Below are 25,169 nucleotides of genomic sequence, written 5' to 3' on the forward strand. Positions count from 1 at the left end.
CAAGCATTGATCTTTTTGCACGACTTCAAGGAACGATGGGTTACAAAAATGGGAATGCGGGTGATAGAGATAGGTTTCTTCATTGCATTGTGTATGGCGTTGGCTCGAGCTGCTGTGTCCACAAAAATATTCTCTGCACTGGGGTCCGTGGAGGCTGACATCGAATGGGATCTTCTTTTTCTGGTTCATATCTCGGATCCGTGGAGGATGGGAAGCTGCTTTGCTGGCGCTATTTGTGGGTATCATTATATCATGTCAGTAGCAGTTTGGGCTCAACGGTTAATGCCGAAGACGGCCTTGCTTACGGAGACCGCGCGTCTCAGAAATAAGGGAGCTAGCTATTCTCTGTTTAAGTAAAAAAAGTCTCAAGCTCGTTTACGTTGTAACTGAAATGATAATGTCCACCTGGTTACATTATTCCCTCTGCATCTTGGTTTGAAAATACGTAGGCACACATCAGTCAGTATGTATAGGTTATCTAAATCTTGCTTCGTGTCAGAGTATTTTCTATCATAATGCTTTCACACCCATCTTGGAAAGATGTTCAATCAGTCTCATCCAATGTCTGACGGTGAATGGTGATGGCATGATGGTTGTGGAGAGGCGGGTCTTGCTTGCACTGTGAGCCTATATCAACAGACCAGCTGTTTGACGGAGTGAAGTGTAGAAGTCTTTCATCATGATCATACCAGGAAGGGAATGTCTGGATAAAGTAATAAATACTGACGGAACTGCTCATGCGAATGATCGGGTTCCAAGCGCGTGTTAGTTACTTAGTTAACTATACAGGCTACCTTAGTCACTCCCGCGCACGATCGGAGATCAAGCCAAGGGAGAAAGAAGAAAGTCACGGATCGTCCAGGATCACGTTCCCTGCCCACCTCCCAATTTCTTCCCTCTTTCTCAATCTTCCATCCGCGTCAAACTTTCCCAGCTCTTTCATCTCATTATCCCCCTACCTTCTATCACCCACTGGACGACCACTCTTCCACTCGTTCATCCATTGCGTCGTCCTTGAGCTAACTATCCCATCAATCGCTGTCCCCCTGCGCGGCTACCGCTCTCAGGACACGCCGAGAACGGATCCTTACGTTGCGGTCTTGAGGGCTCCATATTATTACATTCATACGAAAGACCATTGTTTCGTGAAACCACGCGACTTCCGAGATGGCTGAGGTTGAAAGCACCGCCGCGGACGAGTCGTTTGCGCAATCCGAGCCGCAAGATGAGCAGCAAACTCACAACATGACCGTCGGTATTAGGCGTCAGGCGAACGGCACTATCGGGTCTGTCTACTCCGGAAATAAGATTCGACATCTCAAGAAGGAAGACGGCATTCCGCTGTGGCGCAAGGACATCCAGTATCAGTTCCTCAAGCTCGTCTTCGAAGACCAGACTAAGGTCTTTACCCGTTGGCCAGATGGAGAGAAAAACCTGGATTTTGCGGACATCTACATCGACGCTATGGCTAGGAGTAGCAAGACGAGCAAGATCTTGAAGGACAAACTTCAGAACGATAAACAAGCAGCTATCAGCATGGCTATGGTTTGCTTGCTGGTCAATTTCGGAAGGATGAATACCACTCTCAACTGTATGTCCTCCATCCACCTTCAGCTCACAGGCATTCTTTCTGCTTTTCTCCGTCGTTTACTGATATGGACCAGTCTTCCCTGAGATGCGTGCCCAACTGCGGACCTATCACTCCATTCCTTCGCTACAAGCTCACCAAGACCCGAACGCCTACAAGCAGCTCCAAGACGCCCCTCGTCTCAAATCCATTCTCAAGGGTGCTTCGGAAGACGTCGACCAGCCAAATACTCTAGAAAGAATCAAGCGCCATGCAATTCCTCGCACCAACCCGGTAAACCTCATTTTCGTTCTGGCACAATACGCGCCCAAGGTATCTGAAATGCACTTCTTCCCTCCACGCGACTTCTTTGACCTCGTCATGCGGGGCACATTGAGCAGTAAGAGTCGTGCAAAGGCATTCCTATGGTTGATGTGGTGGTACCTGGAAAGTGATTTCAGCGCCGAAGCCGCACGCAACAATCCGTTTGGCCCCGGCCTGGACGGTGAAGGAACCGGGGGCTTGCCCATCAAGGTGCCTCAATTTGAAAGCCTTACCGAGGAACAAGCAAACGACGAAAATGTTGATACTCAGTCTGAGATTGAATATGGAGAGGCTAAGCGCCTGGAACGCAAACGTCAGTTTTACAGACCTTTCTTCGAGTTCTATTTGTGCAATCATTGACACCATCCGCAGGTATTCTGGAGGAAGATGAACCGATTCCTAGAGTGACCAAACGCTCCAAGAAGGGTACGTTTCTAAGATCAAGGTATCATATCCTTCTTTGACTGACATTTCATGGTAGGTTTGCCAGACTTTGGCTATGAGGAAGATGGCTCGGGAGATGTTTCGGGTAAGTCTATCCAGGAAAATTCTCAGGCCTCCCAGTTTACTAATCTGATTATCATAGGTCGAGGCGATGGCCGCGGTTCTACTATGTCAACCCCCCTACATCCCTCTTCCAAGCGCTATCCGCAGGATGATGAGGATGATTATCAAACGCCTGGACAGTCTGCCAGGTCTCGTTACAAGAGACCTAAGCGGGAATCTTCCCTCAACCGTTCTGTTGGTCAGCAGCGTCTCATCTTAAGAACCAAGATGGAAAACACACCTGACGCTGCTTCTCCAGCTCCTCCAGGCTCTGGCCATCCCATTCTAAATCGGTTCGTCGCAGATCCTACCTTACCTCAGCAGTCTTCTTCTCGCCGTCCCCGGCCCCTTACGCAGCACCAGCTCGCTGTTGAGCAAAATCGGCGACAGCGAATTGAATATCTTCTAGCCAAGCGGAAGAATGAGGCATATCGTGTCTTGCGTGCGAATCGAGAGAGCGAGCTACCGCTCGTCCGTCACGGTCGTCTATTATCAACCCTGCCTGATGATTATGATACGGACGATGAGGAGAGATCGTGGGGCAAAGGCGGGCTTATTCCAAAGCCGGAGGAAGAGGAAGACTTTGGTGAATGCGCCAGCTATTACCTGTCTGTCATTCGCAAGGCGGCCAGGCGCTTGGACCGATGGGATTATGATGACGCCAACGGCCCGAAACGTGACCGCAAGAAGGAAAGAGAGCAACGTCAGAAGGCAAGAGAGATCAGATTGGCCATGGAAAACTCCTCAGACCTTGCTGGGCGCGTCCCGTCTTCGGCCCGTAGCAGAGCCCGCGCGGCACGCAATGCTAAACGCAAGCTTGCTGGGGCAGCATCTGGTGCCTCGGCTACAGAGTCCAAGGAGCAAGGCGCATCGACATCGCGTTCTAAAGCTAACAGGAGCCGTGCTCAACGTGATGCTGGAGATGGTGAGACAGCCAACCCCGATGCCACTAAGGATGGTCTCGAAGTGCCATCCCGGGATCAGGAACTCTCCCCGATGCCTGGATCGGCCCAGATGGGCGATGAAGACGGAGACATCGAAGGTGAGGAAGGACTTGACGATATCGACCGTGAAATTCTGGGAGAAGGAAGTGGAGAGGAGGATGTCGGTACGACACGCAAGGCTCGTACATCTCACCCTGCCGAACTTGGCTATGAGGACAGCTTTATTGGCGACGGAGGTGATCCAGATGAGGAGGGTGAGGCACTCTCATCCGATGAGAACGACGAAGAAGCCGACGACGATGATCTCGATGAGGGAGAAGGGGAAGCCGATGGTGATGATAACTCCTCTACCATGGAAGGTGGAAACGGATATGCTGCCAGTGAGACTTCTTCGGTCGCTGGAGATGCTGCCGAACCAGCCACTGAAGCTGGTGGCGAGACAGCAGAACGAGAAGATATGAAAGATGAGGTTATGGAAGATAAATAAGTCATATGTCTGTGGGCTACGCAGCAACCGCCATGGAGCTTGTTAATTCGCCTTGCGGTTTGGTTGTTCTATCAACTACATCCATTTCTTATGTCTAATGTGCCGTATCTAATTTGGCAACGCTTTTTCAATGTGTCCCTTCATATGTTGTATTCTGTTCCCCTCCCTTTTCTGTATTTCCTTTTGCACTTATTAAACCCACGGGGATTGAGACTAGCTTGATACAATACATTATGTTACTATTATTAGCTCGAAACCTGTTCGCCTTCGATCGTCCTGGCTTTCCCATCCAAGCTGAAAGTCTGTCTCAACTCCTTGTTTGAACAGAGGGCTACTATATGCGGATAATTATTCATGAAATTGAGTCGCCATGGAAATGCAAGCGCCGCACCTACAGGGAGTCTTTCTGGTTGCTCGGAGTTACTCGCAACATTTCCCACGTTCTGAACAGTACGACTACTGGGAGTAACATACTAGATTCTAAACTCCTATCCTACGCCTTATAGTGGGTGTTGCTCTGCCTCGGATTCCAGGCCCCCATAACACTTTTCTTATGTTCACTCTGAAGTATATATAGAGAGTGCTCTGCACGTTCGGCTCACTCTGGCAGTACATCCTGGTTGTATTGGTAAGAAGGGTAGTCAGCGGTTTCACTAATACTGATACTGACATCTACTGTACACTAATTGGAACGTGACTTTGCGTCCAGATACCTGTGGCCAAGCTCAGCCCAGTATGATATCGTGCGGGGTGTACATGTTAAGCTGCATAAGGTAGCGGGGACGGTCGTATTAGAACAAGTATCATCCGCCCAAGACAGCTCTGAATGGCGTCACTACTAATGATAGACACGTCCAAGAGGAGATATCATTGGAGGTATGATTTCCAATGCAGGGTGAAACTGCGGTGACACACTTGGTGTAATAGTCGGTGCACAAGCTCGAGGGGGAAGGAGGAGGTTGTGACGTGGAAGCTGCTCTTTAGTTGGGTGAGTTGACGTCCCTGAGTCAAGGATTAGCAACCATGACATTGTGGATTTTCTCCGACTCGATCTCCTCCCGAATTTACATGTGCTAGAGAAGCAAGGGCGTCGAGGGGATCTCCGAAATGTGAGGTTGAGCCAGAGTCAGACGGTATACTGGTACCAGGCCTAGGCCACATCCCTATACTGTGCTGGCCAGACAGACGATAAAAGTCAGCCAAGTTTTCAGATGAAGAGTGCGTAGAGACAGAGTATGACTCTGACGGACTCTTCTTGTCATCAAGAAATTGGTTGGGACGAGAGTGTTTTGGCGGGTTCCTTTTTGTGGCGGCAGCTGGAGGTGGTGGAGCTAAGACTGTTTTACATGTGATCGCAGGATGAGCTGCTCATTACGGAGTATGGCTTCCCCCAACATTCCTTCGGCCTCTCTTGCATCCTCACTGCTCCGGATTGTTCAGGGTTTTCTGGCTCTGCACCACTTTGCATTTTTGATTATTCTTGCTACACAGGGTCACACCATCCATTACTAACTTTTTCCATATATTATTCAAAAGCAATTGCCATTCATTCTCCCCACTTAGTGGTTCTCAATTCCTTTCCCCCTCAGAGTGTCCTCTGCCGATCCGCCGCAAATCTTGCACCCCCAGTTACTGCCAGTAGTGTTGCTCCACTAGGCCGCTGGCACGAACAGATCTGCCTCCAGCCTCCCCTTTACTATTATTTGGCTGTCTGTGTGCTTGCAGCTCCAGCACGCTCTGGCCTTTCCCTTCTCCTCTCGCCTTCTCCCCCACCTCGGACGCGCTCCTTCACGCAGACAGGACAATTGTTCGAAAGGAGTCGACCTACCGATATTTAACCGCGGGTGGGCTGACGGCTGATCTTGCTGGAGCCGGTGGATCACGATATCTGATTACAGTGTCGAGTTGAAGATTTCCCGCGCCTGAGTCAAATAACCACTGCCTCCTTCACGCCTCTTGCTCTCTCTTCTAGAGCTCCCCCTCTCCCTTCAACCCCCTCCCCTGAATATCTGGAACCGGCATCCCGCCTAGCATGTCTGACGAGCCTACGATCCTTCGCCCGCGTCCGCGACGTGTGTTCGATCTCACGCCTGAAGAACCCTCTACTCCAGTGGAACCCTCCAACCCAGACCTGCTCGCCCCTAAAGATACCGGCTCTACCAGTGTCAGCCGCAATGCTTCGATCATGAACTTGACCTCCTCGACGCTGTATGGCATTTATTCTCCTACTGCATTTGACAGCTCCCGTGACGATTCGAGTCCCTGGGGAACGGAAGCCCATACGCCTCAAACAGGAAGCCCGAGAATCCAGCCTGAAGCTCCGGCTCCAGCTCCAGGCAAACTTCAGCGGACACGATCACGGCTTAGCCACGGCCTGTTTCGGGGCGTCATCCTTCCGCAGGCGCTGAAGAGCGCCTTCCTCTTGGGCTTTGGCGTTGTCTATGGTGTCATCACAATTCACTTGCATGAGAATCATTGGATCACTCCGGTGAAGTTGGAGAATACACACTACTACGGATCATGGCAGTATCTTGCTTTCTGGGGTGTGGCCGGCGTCGTTTTGGGCAACATTCTTCCTTGGTTCGATCAGTTTTCAGATGAAATTATTGGCAGCCCTAAGCAGGCAAAAGGGTCGAGCGACCCCGAGACTGCAGACCGTACTCTCTCGTGGGTTTCAGTGGTTCGCAGCGTTGGCGCGTTTGTGGGAATTGCATTTGCCATGGTAAGTAAAAACTCAGCAACCCGCGTTCATTGGTTCAATACTAATCCGGCTCTGTATCTTACAGCGCCGACTACCCTGGGAATCTACAACTCAAGCATCACTGACCCTCGCGCTCGTGAACCCCGTACTATGGTACCTCATCGACCGCACACGGACCGGTTTCGTTTTGTCAACCGTTGTTGGATTGGCCGGTATGGGAATAATACTGGGACTCAAGCCTGACTTGATTCCGTCTGCAGAGACTTCGGCTTTTGCAGCAAGCAAATTCGACGTCACCGGATGGGGATATGGGCTGGCTGTTGAGATGTCACAGGAAAGCATAGCAGTAAGGACCTGGGTTGCCAGCGTCCTTTTCTGCGCATGCGTCTGCTTTGGAAACATTGGCCGGCAGCTTGCCATTGGAGCCCAGCGCGAGTCGCTAAAGTGACGCGAGAACAGGACCGTACCCCTTCTCATCCCAACATATAATTGATACCGGGGTCTTGGTATACCCTAGCACTCCACTTTCTTAATGCAGAAATTCTCCTTCCTTTGGCCACGTGCAGTTTCTCAGAGACAAACAAGTCTGTTACTAGATAGATGATCCGTTGGGCCAAAAGCCATGGCGACGAGATTATGGAAATCGACTACGAACTCCGTTTACACGAAGTGAAAATATGGATCATTTTAGATAATAAGCAGAGATTGTAGAATCAATCATTGCAGTCCCTTCCACCGAACGTAAGTTCAAGTCAGACACTGCACCCAAGATCGATACTCTGCCAGAGGCAGTTTCTCTCCATTCTGTATGACGATTTCCGTACTTCATCGGCTATACAGACCCCTTAGGGAAAGATATCCTCGCAGGAACGCTTTTTGAAGAATGTTGATTTTGCGTTGTTCATGTAGAAGAAAAGAAAAAAAAATTTAAAACGAAGCGGCCGAGCAAGGCTTTTGTAGTGGAATGTTTGTGGCCTGTGCGTAGATCATGTGACTACACGTGATTATATGTATCTGTGTTTATCTACATTACTAAGCGCATTATGCATAAATAGCCGATGTCAATGCTAAGCCTAATAGGGTAAGCACCTGCCGCAGGTCCGTCTGGCGTCTTTCCCGCGGGTTTGGAGCTACGACAGATGGCGGTTAGTAATCGATAGTAACGTAACCGGCAAGCGAGTCGGCCAGGCAAGCCAGTCGGCCACCTGTGTATCCCATACTAATCTAACATTCATCTAACTCTAATATCTCACCCACCGTAAGTTCAATTATAATAGAATATTAACTGAAGCTATATATATACTTTAAGAAACCAAATATCAAGAATATATAATATAATAGGATTCATGTTATATATAATACAAGTTTAAAATAAATTACCAAAAAATACAGCGTAATACATTTTACTTGATCAAATATTGATATTTATCTTATGATATCTGTATACTAATCTTAGATATATTCTAGTATGCCAATTTCATTAGATAAATTTGAATCTATAAAGTTTGGCTGTAGTATTACAGCTCAAAAATCGCTGGATTAGTATGGGATATACAGGTGGCCGACTGGCTTGCCTGGCCGACTCGCTTGCCGGTTACGTTATCTTGGTCACCCGCCAGGTCCGAAAGCGGCGAAGGACCCCGCGGCGGGACATCGAGGAGAAAATGAGGGAACTTCAATCGACATTGCCTGTGATCAGTCGCAAAGGTAAAGTTATATTATCTCTGCCATTGATCCACCCCCGGTCTCGACGATAATATAACAAATCTGGAGGCCACTATATTCCCCCAATTTCCTCTCATTTTCCAGGTATGTACCTCAACGTTTTCTTTGCCTTGTTCTTGATGTTGCTCGTGCTCTGTGTGCGGAGCTCCCAGTTGATCGTCCCGGAGGGGCTGTGGGGGGGCCCTTTTTATTCGACCTGAACAATTTTTCCCTCTTCATCATTCCTGACTCTGTGCTTCTCTGCTCTAGTGACCTCTTCACTGTCAGTATCTCAGGATGTCTCAACAAAAGTCAGGTAAGTCAATTGATATTTCTTGTCTCCCGTCTTCAATTCTTTTTCTTGATCGGGTACTTTTAGAGACCTGTCAAGTAGTGGACTTGGTCCGATACCTGTCCCCACAATTTGGCATTTCTGTTACTTGCGAGAATTCAGAGTATCTGGGGCTAATTGCATTCTTCAAATCCCATCTATAGCCATCCTTTCCGTCTACGACAAGACTGGACTGCTTGACCTGGCCAAGGGCCTCGTCAAGCACAACGTCCGGTTGCTCGCCTCTGGTGGTACCGCGAGATTGATTCGGGAGGCGGGATTCCCCGTTGAGTGAGTCACCATATTGCTATGGTCATGACTGGGTCTCTCCAGACCTCAAAACTGATGGTCGATCAGAGATGTCTCCGCCATCACCCATGCCCCGGAGATGCTCGGTGGCCGTGTCAAGACTCTTCACCCCGCTGTCCACGGTGGTATCCTTGCCCGTGATATCGAGTCTGACGAGAAGGATCTGGCCGACCAGAACATTGCCAAGGTGGACTTCGTGGTCTGCAACCTGTACCCCTTCAAGGAGACCGTCAACAAGGTGAACGTCACCATCGAGGAGGCTGTTGAGGAGATCGACATTGGCGGAGTCACCCTCCTCCGTGCTGCTGCCAAGAACCACTCCCGCGTTACCATCCTCTCGGACCCCCAGGACTACCCTGAATTCCTCAAGGAGCTGGAAGCCGGTGAGATTACCGACGCCAGCCGCAAGTCCTACGCTCTCAAGGCTTTCGAGCACACCGCCGACTACGACACTGCTATCTCCGGTTTCTTCCGCAAGCAGTATGCAGGAAACGGCGAGCAGTACATGGCTCTCCGCTACGGCACCAACCCCCACCAGAAGCCCGCTTCTGCTTTCATGACTCAAGGCAAGCTTCCTTTCAAGGCCCTGAACGGAGCCCCTGGCTATGTCAACCTGCTTGATGCTCTCAACGCTTGGGCTCTCGTCAAGGAACTCAAGCAGGCCCTCGGCCTGCCGGCTGCGGCCAGCTTCAAGCACGTGTCGCCAGCCGGTGCTGCCGTCGGTGTGCCCTTGAGCGAGAAGGAGCGTAAGGTCTACATGGTCGATGACATTGCTGGCATTGAGTCTTCCGGTCTGGCTCAGGCCTACGCTCGTGCCCGTGGTGCCGACCGTATGTCCAGCTTCGGTGACATTCTCGCCCTCAGCGACGTTGTTGACGTCCCCACTGCTAAGATCATCTCCCGCGAGGTCTCCGACGGTGTCATCGCCGCCGGCTACACTCCTGAGGCTCTGCAGATCCTTTCCAAGAAGAAGGGTGGCAAGTACCTTGTCCTGCAGATGGATGAGAACTATGTGCCTGCTGCGGAGGAGACCCGTACTCTGTACGGTGTTCAGCTCACCCAGCACCGCAACGACATTGTGATCACCCCCCAGAAGACCTTCAACACCGTCATCACCCCCAAGGACCTGAAGGCTCTTCCCGAGAGTGCTCTGCGGGACCTTACCGTGGCAACCATCGCCCTCAAGTACACTCAGTCGAACTCTGTGTGCTACGCTCTGAATGGCCAAATTGTCGGTCTCGGTGCTGGCCAGCAGAGCCGTATCCACTGCACCCGTCTGGCCGGTGACAAGGCAGACAACTGGTGGATGCGCTTCCACGACCGTGTGCTCAACATCAAGTGGAAGCAGGGCACCAAGCGCCCCGACAAGAGCAACGCCATTGATTTGCTCTGCTCCGGACAGACTCCTCGTACCGATGCTGAGAAGGCTGAGTACGAGCGTGTCTTCGAGGAAGTTCCCGCTCCCTTCACCCAGGAAGAGCGCGACGCTTGGCTCAAGAACCTGGGAGATGTTGTTGTCTCCTCGGATGCTTTCGTAAGTCTGCTTCCAATACTATGCGTGACGCTTACTGACCTCAATGACGCAGTTCCCCTTCATTGACAATGTCTTCCGTGCTGCCCGCTCCGGTGTCAAGTACATCGCCGCCCCCAGCGGTAGCCAGAACGACAGCGCCGTCTTCGAGACTTCGGAGAAGCTTGGCATTGTGTTCGTCGAGCAGGGCACTCGCTTGTTCCACCACTAAGCGATGTATTATCCTGTTTCATGTCCAGGGTTTATGTTAAAGCTAGTTGCATGATAACGCTTGTGTCTTCTTCATGAATTTTTATACCTACGTCTTTTACCAGAGGAGATAAGCCTGTAGTAGCGATATCCCAATCAAAAGTGACTTCAAGTGACTCGGCTTAACAGGTGCTGATCAGAAAGCCCACCCTGCAAATAAAACGGCAAGAACGTCGCAAAGCACTACAGCGTCTGTAGTAGTAGTCCGGCTCGGTGGCATTAGGTTCAATCTGCAGTCCATATCATAGTATAGAAGTGATCGAAAAAGTTTACCCACTAGATACATTTGATGTTGTAGACAGTGGGTTACTGAAAATAGCAACAATCAAGTGACGCGTCATTGCATATCTAGCTAGATGGCGAATGCAAATCGGTGCATGATGCATGATGGAACTATGTAACTTTGATTTTGTGTCTCACATTGAGTTTGGCGTGTTTTGAATTCAATTAGCATAGTATCTAGTGGACTCCTTGCCTGCTAGGATGTGCCGATGTAGGTACCCGGCTCATTCGGTTCCCCGGAGTCGGTCTCCTTGCTTTATCGAATTTTTACTCAAGTATTGGAATGAATATGGAGGCTGTGGCTGATGGTTTATAGTCAATATTTGTGAGGTGAGATTAGTTCTATATTAATGTTCGCTTCATCAGTTTTGGTGAAGATCATACAAGTTGGTAGAAGTGGATGGTAGACCTCATTTATATATTTTGACCAGAATGTGAAAGATTGAAGGCTGGTAAGTTCAATTGGCCGAAACGACATTACATAAATATAGAGTTGAGGCGCTATGACTATGATATATTCTTGATCAAGCTCATACGGTTGTCGAGAGCAGATAGACATCCTGGCGTACGTCTTAAGCACCCTGAAGTAGTGGAATACCAAGTGCCCGGTGTCACTATACCTGACGTCATTGTGTGGGTGTCGGAGTATCCGGAGGTCAAGAATACGCGGTACGTACCGCCGACATACCAACAAAGTGATTATGCCAAACAACTCTTAGCTTACATGGATTGCCCACAATATTCAATCCGTCAGATGGATTGATTTTTTTTTACTAGCTCTGCTGCTGATTCATTGTATCAAGGTTTTGTAAAGTAAAGTCTTGAACCGATTTCACGTTAGCCTTCTGTCCTAAAGGCGAAACATATCTGTTGGGAACAGCTACAATTGAAGTCATATCAAAGCCGATAGAAGCCTACAGACAAGCGGGCCATGACCAAACTTGTTCGCAAACAGTTCAACTCCTTGCCCGATGACTTAAACTGGTAACTTTATCATTCCGGGCCACGCTGGCAAGCGATTGAGTAGAAGGGGCTATCGATGAAGCCCGTACGTAGTCAGGAATGGTGGGAGATTGTATGTGTGAGAGAATAGAATTAGCTGTTTCTTTCACTGCCGGGTAACACCGATTTCAATTTCTCTGGCCTGGTAAATGCCGTGAATGATATGATGAATATCAGTCCAGCAAGTGATCAGTCAGGAAGGACTAACACCAATTGCGGTTTTCTATACGGAACACCCCTTTTGTCTAGAACTGGAGATAGGTAGAGCAATGTGAAATCTATATCCACCCACGTATGTATGTATTCATGCAGCTCATAATAGATTCAAGTGAGCTAGCTTACTGAGTTAATTCTCATATATTCCAATTCCCAGGAGAAGTAGTGATTGCCTTCATAACCTGCCATATATTACGCTCCCTATAGAATGGTAGAGAAGGCCACCTGTATACAAGTCAAGGCTTGATGCCCCCACGTGTACAGCTCGGAGAAAAAAAAGCAAGCACCCACCAGACACCGAACAAACGCATCGATCTTCCAGCCGACCTTAGTCTTACTCTAAATATAACGCCACTGAGAGTTTCTCACTTCACAGACCGTCTCAAACAAACCCGTTGGGCCCAGGCACCGGCTGGTACCCCTGGTGGCTGCACGTGACGAGAGCCCCATAAGCGACACCTCAGCAACGTCGCCCGCGCCGGCCTCCTGAGGTCACTTTCCGCTTCCCCAGTCTCGCCTTCCCATTCCCTAATCCCTATTTGACGTACTTTACCTTCTCCTTCCCTCTCTCGCCTTCTCTTCTCTTACTCATACCCTCAATTTCTTCTTCTCCTTCTTCTTTCCTTTGCTATCCGGCGGAATCTTTTGCGTGGCGTTTTGTTGGGTGGATGAGGTCGTCCTGCGGCCTTAAGTAAATATGGCTCCTCTACCGATCAAGTTTACGGAGCTTCTTAATGTGAGTCCCATCAACACTTCGTCTTCGAATCGCCTGCGATATAGGAACTGACCATTGTATCTTCATCGTCTATAGCTCACGAATGCTGAAATTGCGGTATGTGTTGACGCTCAATCGGGCGATGGCCTTCACGCCCAACCCGCGGACGCGCCCGCTTGTCCCCTCCTGTAGAGGAAACTCTCACTTACGTCTTATTCATTTTAGCCGGCATCGATTGGATTCAACTCATGTGTGAGTAGTGCCTCTCTATACTCTTTCACCCCATCTTCACTTTCGATGTGATAGCGCTAATGATCGTGTCGCTTCCGTACAGACCCTAGAATCAGACAACTTCGTGTGTGTCCGGCAAAAGCTCACCGAGGAGGACAAGCCGCAAGTTATCATCATTAACCTGAAGAACAACAATGAAGTCATCAAGCGCCCGATCAATGCGGATAGTGCTATCATGCACTGGAACCGTAACATCATTGCTCTCAAGGCCCAAGGGCGCACAATCCAGATCTTCGACCTGACGGCGAAGCAGAAGCTGAAGTCGTCGGTCATGAATGAGGATGTTGTGTACTGGAAATGGTTCAATGAGAAGTGCCTGGGCTTGGTGACAGAGAGCTCTGTCTTCCACTGGGATGTCTTCGACCCTACCCAGACTAACCCTCAGAAGGTCTTTGATAGGCTTCCTAACCTCAGTGTACGTATAACCAAGATCGCCGGGTATTGGGAGAATTTCCATCCATACTAACGCTTTCCTGCTTTCAGGGTTGTCAAATTATCAACTACCGTGTTAATGATGACGAGAAGTGGATGGTGGTTGTCGGAATCAGCTCGCAGGGAGGCCGTGTGGTGGGATCAATGCAGTTGTATTCCAAAGACCGTGGGATCTCTCAGTTCATCGAGGGTCACGCAGCTGCTTTCGCCTCGATCCGTGTCGAGGGATCTCCCCTCGAACACAAGCTCTTTACCTTCGCTGTTCGAACACAGACCGGTGCTAAATTGCAAATCGCTGAAATTGACCACCAAGAGCCGAACCCGAGGTTCCAGAAGAAGGCCGTGGAGGTATACTTCCCCCAGGAGGCGGTGAATGATTTCCCAGTTGCTATGCAGGTTTCCAGGAAGTACGACATTGTGTATCTGGTCACCAAGTATGGCTTCATTCACCTCTACGACCTCGAGACCGGCACTTGCATCTTCATGAACCGTATCTCTAGCGAAACGATATTCACTACTGCTCCCGATTCCGATTCTGCTGGTCTGGTCGGCGTGAACCGCAAGGGTCAAGTTCTGTCTGTCAGTGTCGATGAGAATACTATCGTCCAGTACCTGATGGAGAACCCGGCCATGTCTGGTCTCGCAGTGAAGCTTGCTTCCAAGGCTGGACTTCCTGGTGCGGATCACCTGTACCAGCAGCAGTTCGACAACCTCATCGCACAAGGCAACTACTCTGAAGCCGCCAAGATTGCCGCGAACTCGCCCCGTGGCTTTTTGCGTACCCCGGAGACCATCAACCGCTTCAAGAATGCTCCCCAGACCGGACAGGGGATGTCCGTCATTCTCCAGTACTTCGGAATGCTTTTGGATAAGGGCTCTTTGAACAAATATGAGAGTGTTGAGCTTGTCCGTCCCGTTTTGCAACAGAACAGGAAGCACCTCCTTGAGAAGTGGATGCGCGAGAACAAGCTCGAAGGATCCGAGGAACTGGGTGATATTGTTCGGCCATACGATATGAACACTGCCCTGGCTATCTACTTGCAGGCCAACGTTCCTCACAAGGTTATCGCTGGATTTGCAGAGACGGGTCAGTTTGACAAGATTCTCAGCTATTCGAAACAGGTTGGATACCAGCCGGATTACACCCAGCTCCTGCAACACATCGTTCGTGTGAATCCGGAGAAAGGTGCTGAGTTTGCTACTCAGCTTGCCAACGAGGAGTCTGGTGCTCTCATCGACCTGGACCGCGTCGTAGATGTCTTCTTGTCCCAGAACATGATCCAGCAGGCCACTTCATTCCTACTGGATGCTCTGAAGGATAACAAGCCTGAACATGGTCACCTGCAGACACGCTTGCTCGAGATGAACCTTGTCAATGCCCCTCAGGTCGCCGATGCCATCCTTGGCAACGAAATCTTCACCCACTACGACCGCCCTCGTATTTCTCAGCTTTGCGAGAATGCAGGCCTCATCCAGCGTGCACTTGAGAACACCGACGACCCCGTGGCCATCAAGCGTAATATTGTTCGCACCGACAAGCTGAGCCCTGAGTGGTTGATGAGATATTTTGGTCGTCTCTCCGTTGAGCAGACTCTTGATTGCATGGACACAATGTTGCAGGTTAACATTCGCCAGAACTTGCAAGCGGTCGTTCAGATCTGCACCAAGTTCTCTGACTTGTTGGGGCCCCAGCAACTAATCAGCCTGCTCGAGAAGTACCGCACTGCTGAAGGTCTCTACTATTACCTTGGCAGCATTGTCAACCTTAGCGAAGACCCTGAGGTCCACTTCAAGTACATTGAGGCCGCCACCGCCATGGGCCAGATCACTGAAGTTGAACGGATTTGCCGTGAGAGCAACTACTACAATCCGGATAAGGTCAAGAACTTCCTCAAGGAGGCCAAGCTGACAGAGCAACTGCCGCTGATCATCGTGTGTGACCGTTTCAACTTCATTCATGATTTGGTCCTTTATCTGTACCAGAACCAACAGTACAAGTCCATCGAGGTGTACGTACAGCGTGTCAACCCATCGCGTGCTCCCGCTGTCATTGGTGGCCTGCTAGACGTCGATTGCGAAGAGAGCATCATCAAGAATCTCCTCTCTACTGTTGATCCATCGGTGATCCCTATTGATGAACTCGTTTCAGAGGTCGAGAGCAGAAACAGGCTCAAGTTGCTGTTGCCCTTCCTTGAAGCTACTCTTGCTACGGGTAACCAGCAGCAGGCCGTCTACAACGCTCTCGCGAAGATCTATATTGATAGCAACAACAACCCCGAGAAGTTCCTCAAGGAGAACGATCTCTACGACACTCTCACCGTTGGAAAGTACTGCGAGAAGCGTGACCCGAACCTGGCATACATTGCCTACCGGAAGGGACAGAATGATCTCGAACTGATCAACATCACCAATGAGAACGCTATGTACCGTGCCCAGGCACGCTACCTCGTGGAGAGAGCCGATTCGGAGATCTGGTCCTTCGTTCTCAGCGAGAACAACATGCATCGGCGTTCACTTGTCGACCAGGTCATTGCGACCGCCGTGCCTGAGTCGACTGAGCCCGACAAAGTGTCCATCGCTGTTAAGGCATTCCTCGAAGCTGATCTCCCCGGCGAGCTGATCGAGTTGCTAGAGAAGATTATTCTCGAGCCCTCTCCTTTCAGCGACAACGGCAGTCTGCAGAACTTGCTCATGCTCACAGCTGCCAAGGCTGATAAGGGACGCTTGATGGATTACATCCATCAGCTCAACGAGTTTAGCCCCGATGAAATCGCCGAGATGTGCATTTCGGTCGGTCTTTACGAGGAGGCTTTTGAGATCTACAAGAAGGTGAACAACTTCATTGCTGCCGTCAATGTCTTGGTTGAGAACATTGTTAGCATTGACCGCGCGCAAGAATTTGCGGAGCGTGTCGAGCTACCGGAGGTGTGGAGCAAGGTTGCCAAGGCTCAGCTGGATGGTCTTCGGGTGTCCGACTCCATCGAGTCCTATATCCGTGCTGGCGATCCCTCGAACTACAACGAGGTTATCGAAACGGCTACGCATGCTGGCAAGGATGAAGATCTCGTCAAGTATCTCAAGATGGCCCGTAAGACCTTGCGTGAGCCTGCCATTGACACGGGTCTTGCTTTCTGTTACGCTCGTCTTGATCAGCTTTCGGAGCTCGAGGATTTCTTGCGGACGACCAACGTTGCAGATGTCGAGGCTTCCGGTGACAAGGCTTGTGAGGAGGGTTACCACCAGGCTGCCAAGATTTTCTACACCAGCATCTCCAACTGGGCCAAATTGGCAACAACCTTGGTGCACCTGGAAGATTACCAGGCAGCCGTGGAATGCGCACGCAAAGCCAACAGTGTCAAGGTTTGGAAGCAGGTCAACGAAGCTTGTGTTACCAAGAAGGAGTTCCGCCTTGCCCAAATTTGCGGTCTCAACCTGATCGTCCACGCGGAAGAGCTTCAGGATCTTGTGCGCCAGTATGAGCGCAATGGCTACTTTGACGAGCTCATTGCGGTTCTGGAGGCTGGCCTGGGTCTGGAACGGGCGCACATGGGCATGTTCACCGAATTGGGCATTGCCCTCTCTAAGTACCACCCCGACCGGGTGATGGAACATCTCAAGCTCTTCTGGTCTCGCATTAACATCCCTAAGATGATTCGGGCCTGCGAGGACGCAAGTCTCTGGCCGGAGCTGGTCTTCTTGTACTGCCACTATGATGAGTGGGATAACGCTGCATTGGCAATGATGGAGCGTGCTGCCGATGCCTGGGAGCACCACTCGTTCAAGGACATCATCGTCAAGGTGGCCAACCTGGAGATCTACTACCGTGCGCTCAACTTCTATCTGCAAGAACAACCTTTGCTCCTCACCGACTTGCTACAGGTGCTCACTGCCCGGATTGACGTCAACCGTGTCGTGCGGATTTTCCAGGCTTCGGACAACATTCCTCTGATCAAGCCGTTCCTGCTCAATGTCCAAACCCAGAACAAGAGGGCCGTAAACGATGCCATCAACGACTTGTTGATTGAGGAGGAGGATTACAAGACTCTCCGTGACTCGGTCGATAACTACGACAACTTCGATGCCGTGGCACTCGCCCAGCGGTTGGAGAAGCATGATCTGATCTTCTTCCGCCAGATCGCAGCTAACATTTACCGTAACAACAAGCGCTGGGAGAAGTCGATCTCCTTGTCCAAGCAAGACAAGCTTTACAAGGATGCCATCGAGACTTCCGCCATCTCCGGCAAGTCGGATGTTGTCGAGGATCTTCTTCGCTACGTGAGTCAATTCTCTTTCCACTTAATCACGCTCAAGGATATATTCTGACTCTACTTCTAGTTTGTCGATATTGGCAGCCGCGAATGCTACGTTGGCATGCTGTATGCCTGCTACGACCTCATCCGGCCCGACGTTATTCTCGAGCTTTCGTGGCGCCATGGTCTTAACGACTTCACCATGCCCTTCATGATCAATTTCTTGTGCGAGCAGACGCGCACGATTGAGATGTTGAAGAAAGACAACGAAGAACGCAAGTCGCGCGAAGTGACTCAGAAGACGGAGGAGGACAACACCCCGATTCTGGGCGGCACGCGGTTGATGTTGACCCAGGGCCCGGCAGCGCCGGCGCCAAGCCCCATGGCGTTTGGACAGGCCAACGGAATCACACCGCAGGCTACCGGTTTCCGCCCTTTCTAGACGCATGTCAGTCACGCTCTCCTTGGATCCCCTTCTGAAGAAACCTCATTTGGCCCCGTGTATGTATAGCATGAGCGATGGATGATCTACTGCTGGGCTTGGGTAGGACAGTAAGCCTTGACAGCTGTAAAAGCGTCGTCAGCTGATGGGCTTGCTGTTCCACCTGGCCGGGCTTTTCTCCCTTTTACTTGATGTTCCTTCTCATCCCTTACGTTTTGTCCATGATTTGCTGCCTATTCTACCTTTTATTTCACCCCACTAGATGTATTTCATAGGCCTTGAAAATCTGCGCATTCAGTTTACAGACCTCCGGGTGGTCGCGGGCTCTTGTCATACTTAGTTCAATTATAATTGACGTTCGATCTTGATTCGACATTCGGCTCGTAGCACACGTCGGCACTTCGGTATTGGAGACCGAATGATCTACGCCTAGATCTCGGCAGTTGGTCCCGTAGACGGGGGTTAACTCCTCGCCGAGGACGCCAATTACTAGTAGCTATATCCTAATTCCAACAGAGCACGCCATCGTTTATACTGTTCATAGCCACTACACTGGGTCTTTTAGACGAAATAGCGATCTAAGATCTAGCATCTCTCCGGTTAAATCAAAGAAAAGCACTCGGTTGAAGGGAAGCGCGTAGAGGAGAGGGAGCCAGGGAAAGAATTTAGCCCGTCCATGCAGGATTGGAGGAACAACCGAGTTGATAGGTAAGGGAGCAGTGACACCCCGGGCGGAGGATTTGCGTGGACGGGAGATGCAGCGATAAGGATTTAGCCCGGGGTAACGGACAGACGGAGGAGGCAGGGGAACACTGCAGGAGGGGAACGGAGATGGGTGGATGCAATCAACGTTATATATACAGCCCTGTTAACAACGCTTAATTACCACGCAACTTTTCGAGCAAAGACCGCAGGAGATAGACTAGACCCCAGGAGGAGGGTAGGTTCTCACCATTGGCACTAACTACGGAATTATTGTCATACCACCAGTAGCAATCTATCTTTCGGCACTATGAGCCGAAAAGAGCATAATTTTTTTTTCTTATCACATGCCCATTATAATCCCAATTATCCGATGAAAACACAGATCAGACAAGGGCACTGGTACACCAGGGACAATACCAAGTAGATCTAGAACCGGAGATGTGAGGCCCGGTGTGAGATTTAGGGAAGGCAAGTCTTGTCCCGGCGGGTGGGATTTTCTGCACGCCAGGTCATGGGAACCGGTGGAAACCAGGCTATCGATGGAATCGGCCATCCACTCCGGACGTGGTTTCACTTTTATATGGGTAATTTACTCCCTTACCCTACTCGATGGGGAAATTGCCTCCCCAGATGAGCGGACAAAGAACAGCTAGTCTACATAGCCGACGTGCGTTTTTTTTTGTCTCGTTATCTAAACTACTAGGCACAGGCGGGATGCAAATAGTTTCAGCTTGGCCGAGGTAGATCATAGGCAACGTTGGGGGGGATCGTTCAGTAAAATCATCATAAGAAATTATGAGCTTGGCCCGGACTTACCATCCACCGAAGCGCCTCGCATCGATGGCCCATTGTGCGACGATCGCAGAAACTGCCAAGCTGATAGATGCAATTTGGTTGAGGGCTGAATCGGTGCAAAGAGGGCACGATGCATGGCTCGGTCACAAAGTACGCACACCGGGCTGGACTGACTGGGGGGCTGGCGTGCTTGCTCGGATGATTCTTGCCAGCTTCTGGATGAAGATCCCCGTCGCCTATCGCCGGAGATACGGTGGAGAAGGTCTGGGTTTGGTTCGTTTACAGACGGCTACATGATATCAGGGCAGGAGAGGCCGATGTTGCTAGGTAACCTTGACGAAACGTCTTTCCCGAGCTTGGAACGCTCCATGAGCTCTGGCAGGCATGAATTAGCCCGAGCACCCGAGGTAAGGAAGAGAATGCGACGCCTGAACTACCCGATGCATTTTCGGTATAGATGTGAGAGTGATGCTGGAGAGAGAGTGTGTGTGTGAATGGTAGGTAGCTAGCTACATAGCGTGCAGACGTGAGAAAAGCCATCATTGCCGCCCAGGAATTCACGCGGGAAACAATCCATTGACCGAGCGTCCATGGCGATGGACGACAACCCCCCACCAAACTGTAATCTTTCTGACAGCCAATGAATCCGGACGAACGGAGGCACTGCAACCCTACCCAAGAGAAGCAAAAAAAGAGCAGAAGTCAAATGGACAGAGCCAGACAGGCCGAGCATGACATTCCATGGGTCACCATCCCACATGCTGCAGCCCGGTGTGCCGGTGAAGGTCGAGCTTTCTTGGAGGGCGTCCACTAGCGCCGTAATGAAATTACCAACTGCGCTCTGGACTGGAGCCACTTTACTATGGCGATAGCTTACCGTCCAGGGCCCAGCGGTGTAATCTGATTACAGTACCGCCTGCCAATCGTGCCGCAGCGTCATCGCCCGTCCGGGATCCCCTCCTCCGCCTTGCGCTGACCTGCCCCTCCGCTCCTCTGCTTTGGCTTGCCGGGCTGCCGCTGGATGAGGGTCATCATCCCCAAGTACTTCTATGCCCTCCTCTCCTCCTCCCTCCCCCTCTTCTTCCTCCCAACTTTCTCATCTCATTCCTCTCTCTTCCTCTCCTCACGCTCATCATCCTCTTGAGGTCCTTCCCCTCCTCCTCATCCTCCTTTTTCCGTCGGGTAAGTCGCCGGATCCCTCCAATTGAGTTCCCTAATCCTCCCACGATTTCCCCGCGCTCTCCCACGCTTTCCCGTTCCGAAACCGGGCCTTTTTCTTCCCCGGAAGCACCTTCTCCCCAGGTGACTCACGCCAACGTATCACTGCTCCGTTTTCTGGCTTGCTTTTTTTTCTTCCGAGCATCATTGGATCATTCGGCTAACTCGTATACTATATTTCCCTTGATCCCCAGCTCCCTGTGCCTTCTCTCTTTCATCTAGATCTCCTCTGAATAGCTCTCCATCTTCCCTTCCTATACTCTAGCTCCCCACCCTCTCCCCCTCCCACCCTTATCCATCCTTATCAACAAACACACACACCCCGCCCGCCATGGCTGCTCCCCGTCAGCCCGAGGAGGCGGTCGATGACACCGAGTTCATCGATGACCACCATGACCAGCACAGGGACTCTGTCCACACCCGTCTGCGTGCCAATTCGGCCATCATGCAGTTCCAGAAGATCCTTGTTGCCAACCGTGGTGAAATCCCCATTCGTATCTTCCGGACGGCCCACGAGCTGTCCCTGCAGACTGTCGCCGTCTACTCCCACGAGGACCGTCTCTCCATGCACCGTCAGAAGGCCGATGAGGCCTACATGATTGGCAAGCGCGGTCAATATACACCGGTCGGGGCCTACTTGGCCATTGATGAGATCGTCAAGATCGCTCTTGAGCATGGTGTGCACCTGATCCACCCGGGTTATGGTTTCCTGTCCGAGAACGCCGAGTTTGCCCGCAAGGTGGAGCAGAACGGCATGGTTTTCGTCGGCCCTACCCCCCAGACCATTGAGAGCCTTGGTGACAAGGTCTCCGCCCGTCAGCTGGCTATCCGCTGCGACGTGCCCGTCGTGCCCGGTACCCCGGGCCCTGTCGAGCGCTACGAGGAGGTCAAGGCCTTCACCGACACCTACGGCTTCCCCATCATTATCAAGGCCGCCTTCGGTGGTGGTGGTCGTGGTATGCGTGTCGTCCGCGACCAGGCCGAACTGCGTGACTCCTTCGAGCGTGCCACCTCCGAGGCCCGCTCTGCCTTTGGCAACGGCACCGTCTTCGTTGAACGTTTCCTCGACCGCCCCAAGCACATTGAAGTCCAGCTGCTGGGTGACAACCACGGCAACGTCGTCCATCTGTTCGAGCGTGACTGCTCCGTCCAGCGTCGTCACCAGAAGGTCGTTGAGATTGCCCCGGCCAAGGATCTGCCTGCCGATGTCCGTGACCGCATCCTGGCTGATGCCGTCAAGCTGGCCAAGTCGGTCAACTACCGCAACGCCGGTACTGCAGAGTTCCTGGTCGACCAGCAGAACCGCTACTACTTCATTGAGATCAACCCCCGTATCCAGGTCGAGCACACCATCACCGAAGAGATCACGGGCATTGATATCGTTGCTGCTCAGATCCAGATTGCGGCTGGTGCTACCCTGGAACAGCTGGGCCTGACCCAGGACCGCATCTCCACTCGTGGATTCGCTATTCAGTGCCGTATCACCACCGAGGACCCCTCCAAGGGCTTCTCCCCCGACACCGGTAAGATCGAGGTCTACCGCTCTGCCGGTGGTAACGGTGTCCGTCTGGATGGTGGAAACGGTTTCGCCGGTGCCATCATCACTCCTCACTACGACTCCATGCTGGTCAAGTGTACCTGCCGTGGTTCTACCTACGAGATCGCCCGCCGCAAGGTCGTTCGTGCCCTGGTCGAGTTCCGTATCCGTGGTGTCAAGACCAACATTCCTTTCCTCACTTCTCTTCTGAGTCACCCTGTCTTCGTCGACGGTACTTGCTGGACCACGTTCATTGATGACACTCCCGAGCTGTTCGCCCTCGTCGGCAGCCAGAACCGTGCCCAGAAACTGCTGGCTTACCTGGGTGATGTGGCTGTCAACGGCAGCAGCATCAAGGGCCAGATCGGCGAGCCCAAGCTCAAGGGCGATATCATCAAGCCCATCCTGCATGACGCTGCCGGCAAGCCCCTCGACGTCTCTGTCCCCGCTACCAAGGGATGGAAGCAGATCTTGGACAGCGAGGGTCCCGAGGCTTTCGCCCGCGCTGTGCGTGCCAACAAGGGCTGCTTGATCATGGATACTACCTGGCGTGACGCCCACCAGTCGCTGCTGGCCACTCGTGTGCGTACCATTGACCTCCTGAACATCGCCCACGAGACTAGCCACGCCCTCGCCAACGCCTACAGTTTGGAATGCTGGGGTGGTGCCACCTTCGATGTCGCCATGCGCTTCCTGTACGAGGACCCCTGGGACCGTCTTCGCAAGCTGCGCAAGGCCGTTCCCAACATCCCCTTCCAGATGTTGCTCCGTGGTGCCAACGGTGTTGCCTACTCTTCCCTCCCCGACAACGCCATCTACCACTTCTGTAAGCAGGCCAAGAAGTGCGGCGTTGACATCTTCCGTGTCTTCGATGCTCTCAACGACGTTGACCAGCTCGAGGTCGGTATTAAGGCTGTTCACGCTGCTGAGGGTGTTGTCGAGGCTACTATTTGCTACAGTGGTGACATGCTCAACCCCAGCAAGAAGTACAACCTGCCTTACTACCTCGACCTTGTCGACAAGGTGGTTCAGTTCAAGCCCCACGTCTTGGGTATCAAGGACATGGCTGGTGTGCTGAAGCCCCAGGCTGCTCGTCTGCTGATCGGCTCCATCCGCGAGCGCTACCCCGACCTTCCCATCCACGTTCACACCCACGACTCCGCTGGTACCGGTGTGGCTTCTATGATTGCTTGCGCCCAGGCCGGTGCTGATGCTGTTGATGCTGCCACGGACAGTCTTTCCGGCATGACCTCCCAGCCCAGCATTGGTGCTATCCTCGCTTCCCTCGAGGGAACCGAGCACGACCCTGGCCTCAACTCGTCCCAGGTGCGCGCTCTTGACACCTACTGGGCCCAGCTGCGTCTCCTGTACTCGCCCTTCGAGGCGGGTCTGACCGGTCCCGACCCCGAGGTCTACGAGCACGAAATCCCCGGTGGTCAGTTGACCAACCTGATCTTCCAGGCCAGCCAGCTTGGTCTGGGCCAGCAGTGGGCTGAGACGAAGAAGGCCTACGAGTCTGCCAACGATCTTTTGGGCGATGTTGTCAAGGTCACTCCCACTTCCAAGGTGGTTGGTGACTTGGCTCAGTTCATGGTCTCGAACAAGTTGACCGCTGAAGATGTGATTGCCCGCGCCGGCGAGCTTGACTTCCCCGGTTCCGTGCTGGAATTCCTCGAGGGTCTCATGGGCCAGCCCTACGGTGGATTCCCCGAGCCTCTGCGCTCTCGCGCTCTGCGTGACCGTCGCAAGCTCGACAAGCGCCCTGGTCTGTACCTTGAGCCCCTTGACCTGGCCAAGATCAAGGCCCAGATCCGGGAGAACTATGGCGCAGCCACCGAGTACGACGTGGCCAGCTATGCCATGTACCCCAAGGTCTTCGAGGATTACAAGAAGTTCGTCGCCAAGTTTGGTGATCTGTCCGTCCTGCCCACGCGTTACTTCTTGGCCAAGCCCGAGATCGGCGAGGAATTCCACGTCGAGCTGGAGAAGGGTAAGGTGCTGATCCTGAAGTTGTTGGCCATCGGTCCCCTCTCCGAGCAGACCGGTCAGCGCGAGGTCTTCTACGAAGTCAACGGTGAGGTTCGCCAGGTTAGCGTGGACGACAAGAAGGCGTCCGTCGAGAACACCGCCCGCCCCAAGGCCGAGCTGGGTGACAGCAGCCAGGTCGGTGCTCCTATGAGCGGTGTGGTTGTCGAGATTCGTGTCCACGACGGCTTGGAAGTCAAGAAGGGTGACCCCATTGCTGTTCTGAGCGCCATGAAGATGGTATGTGCAACCCTAAAACTATCAATCAGAAGTCAAGGTCGGCCGCTAACATATAATAGGAAATGGTTATCTCTGCTCCCCACAGTGGCAAGGTCTCCAGCTTGCTGGTCAAGGAAGGTGACTCGGTGGATGGCCAGGATCTCGTGTGCAAGATCGTCAAGGCCTAGAAGAGTAACACCGTTATGACGGCAATGTTTGAAAAGCTAATGTCGATGTTGATGTCCTTGCAACCGGCCTATTTTTCCTCACGCTGAACCAGGACACTATGCCAGTATTCTTTTTTAGATTAGAGCGTCTGTTATGTTTATGAAATATTTTGGGTTGGG

The 25,169-nt window shown here is 51.9% G+C and overlaps 5 protein-coding genes across 5 annotated transcripts; all 5 read left to right on the top strand.

The window, feature by feature from the left end:
- Window positions 1-1,167: 1,167 nt before the first annotated feature.
- On the top strand, window positions 1,168-3,868 carry AKAW2_51236S (putative INO80 chromatin remodeling complex (Ies1); the record flags this gene model as incomplete). Its single annotated transcript, XM_041691142.1, has 5 exons — window positions 1,168-1,591; window positions 1,665-2,204; window positions 2,264-2,317; window positions 2,373-2,420; window positions 2,478-3,868. 5 exons carry the CDS (start codon window positions 1,168-1,170, stop codon window positions 3,866-3,868), a joined length of 2,457 nt encoding a protein of 818 aa, XP_041544657.1.
- Window positions 3,869-5,900: 2,032 nt separating this feature from the next.
- On the top strand, window positions 5,901-7,017 carry AKAW2_51237S (INSIG family protein; the record flags this gene model as incomplete). The annotated part of the gene is made up of 2 exons (XM_041691143.1): window positions 5,901-6,590; window positions 6,655-7,017. The coding sequence occupies 2 exons, from the start codon at window positions 5,901-5,903 to the stop codon at window positions 7,015-7,017; spliced, it is 1,053 nt and encodes a 350-aa protein (XP_041544658.1).
- Window positions 7,018-8,570: 1,553 nt separating this feature from the next.
- ADE17 (phosphoribosylaminoimidazolecarboxamide formyltransferase/IMP cyclohydrolase) lies at window positions 8,571-10,655 on the top strand (the record flags this gene model as incomplete). The annotated part of the gene is made up of 4 exons (XM_041691144.1): window positions 8,571-8,589; window positions 8,769-8,895; window positions 8,962-10,447; window positions 10,500-10,655. The coding sequence occupies 4 exons, from the start codon at window positions 8,571-8,573 to the stop codon at window positions 10,653-10,655; spliced, it is 1,788 nt and encodes a 595-aa protein (XP_041544659.1).
- A 2,235-nt stretch (window positions 10,656-12,890) lies between these two features.
- On the top strand, window positions 12,891-18,323 carry AKAW2_51239S (clathrin heavy chain; the record flags this gene model as incomplete). The annotated part of the gene is made up of 6 exons (XM_041691146.1): window positions 12,891-12,929; window positions 13,005-13,025; window positions 13,134-13,160; window positions 13,243-13,614; window positions 13,683-17,906; window positions 17,967-18,323. 6 exons carry the CDS (start codon window positions 12,891-12,893, stop codon window positions 18,321-18,323), a joined length of 5,040 nt encoding a protein of 1,679 aa, XP_041544660.1.
- Window positions 18,324-21,372: 3,049 nt separating this feature from the next.
- AKAW2_51240S (pyruvate carboxylase) lies at window positions 21,373-25,010 on the top strand (the record flags this gene model as incomplete). The annotated part of the gene is made up of 2 exons (XM_041691147.1): window positions 21,373-24,843; window positions 24,903-25,010. The coding sequence occupies 2 exons, from the start codon at window positions 21,373-21,375 to the stop codon at window positions 25,008-25,010; spliced, it is 3,579 nt and encodes a 1,192-aa protein (XP_041544661.1).
- Window positions 25,011-25,169: the final 159 nt, after the last annotated feature.

Source organism: Aspergillus luchuensis, chromosome 5, assembly GCF_016861625.1.
Source record: "Aspergillus luchuensis IFO 4308 DNA, chromosome 5, nearly complete sequence".
Taxonomy (NCBI): Eukaryota; Fungi; Ascomycota; class Eurotiomycetes; order Eurotiales; family Aspergillaceae; genus Aspergillus; species Aspergillus luchuensis.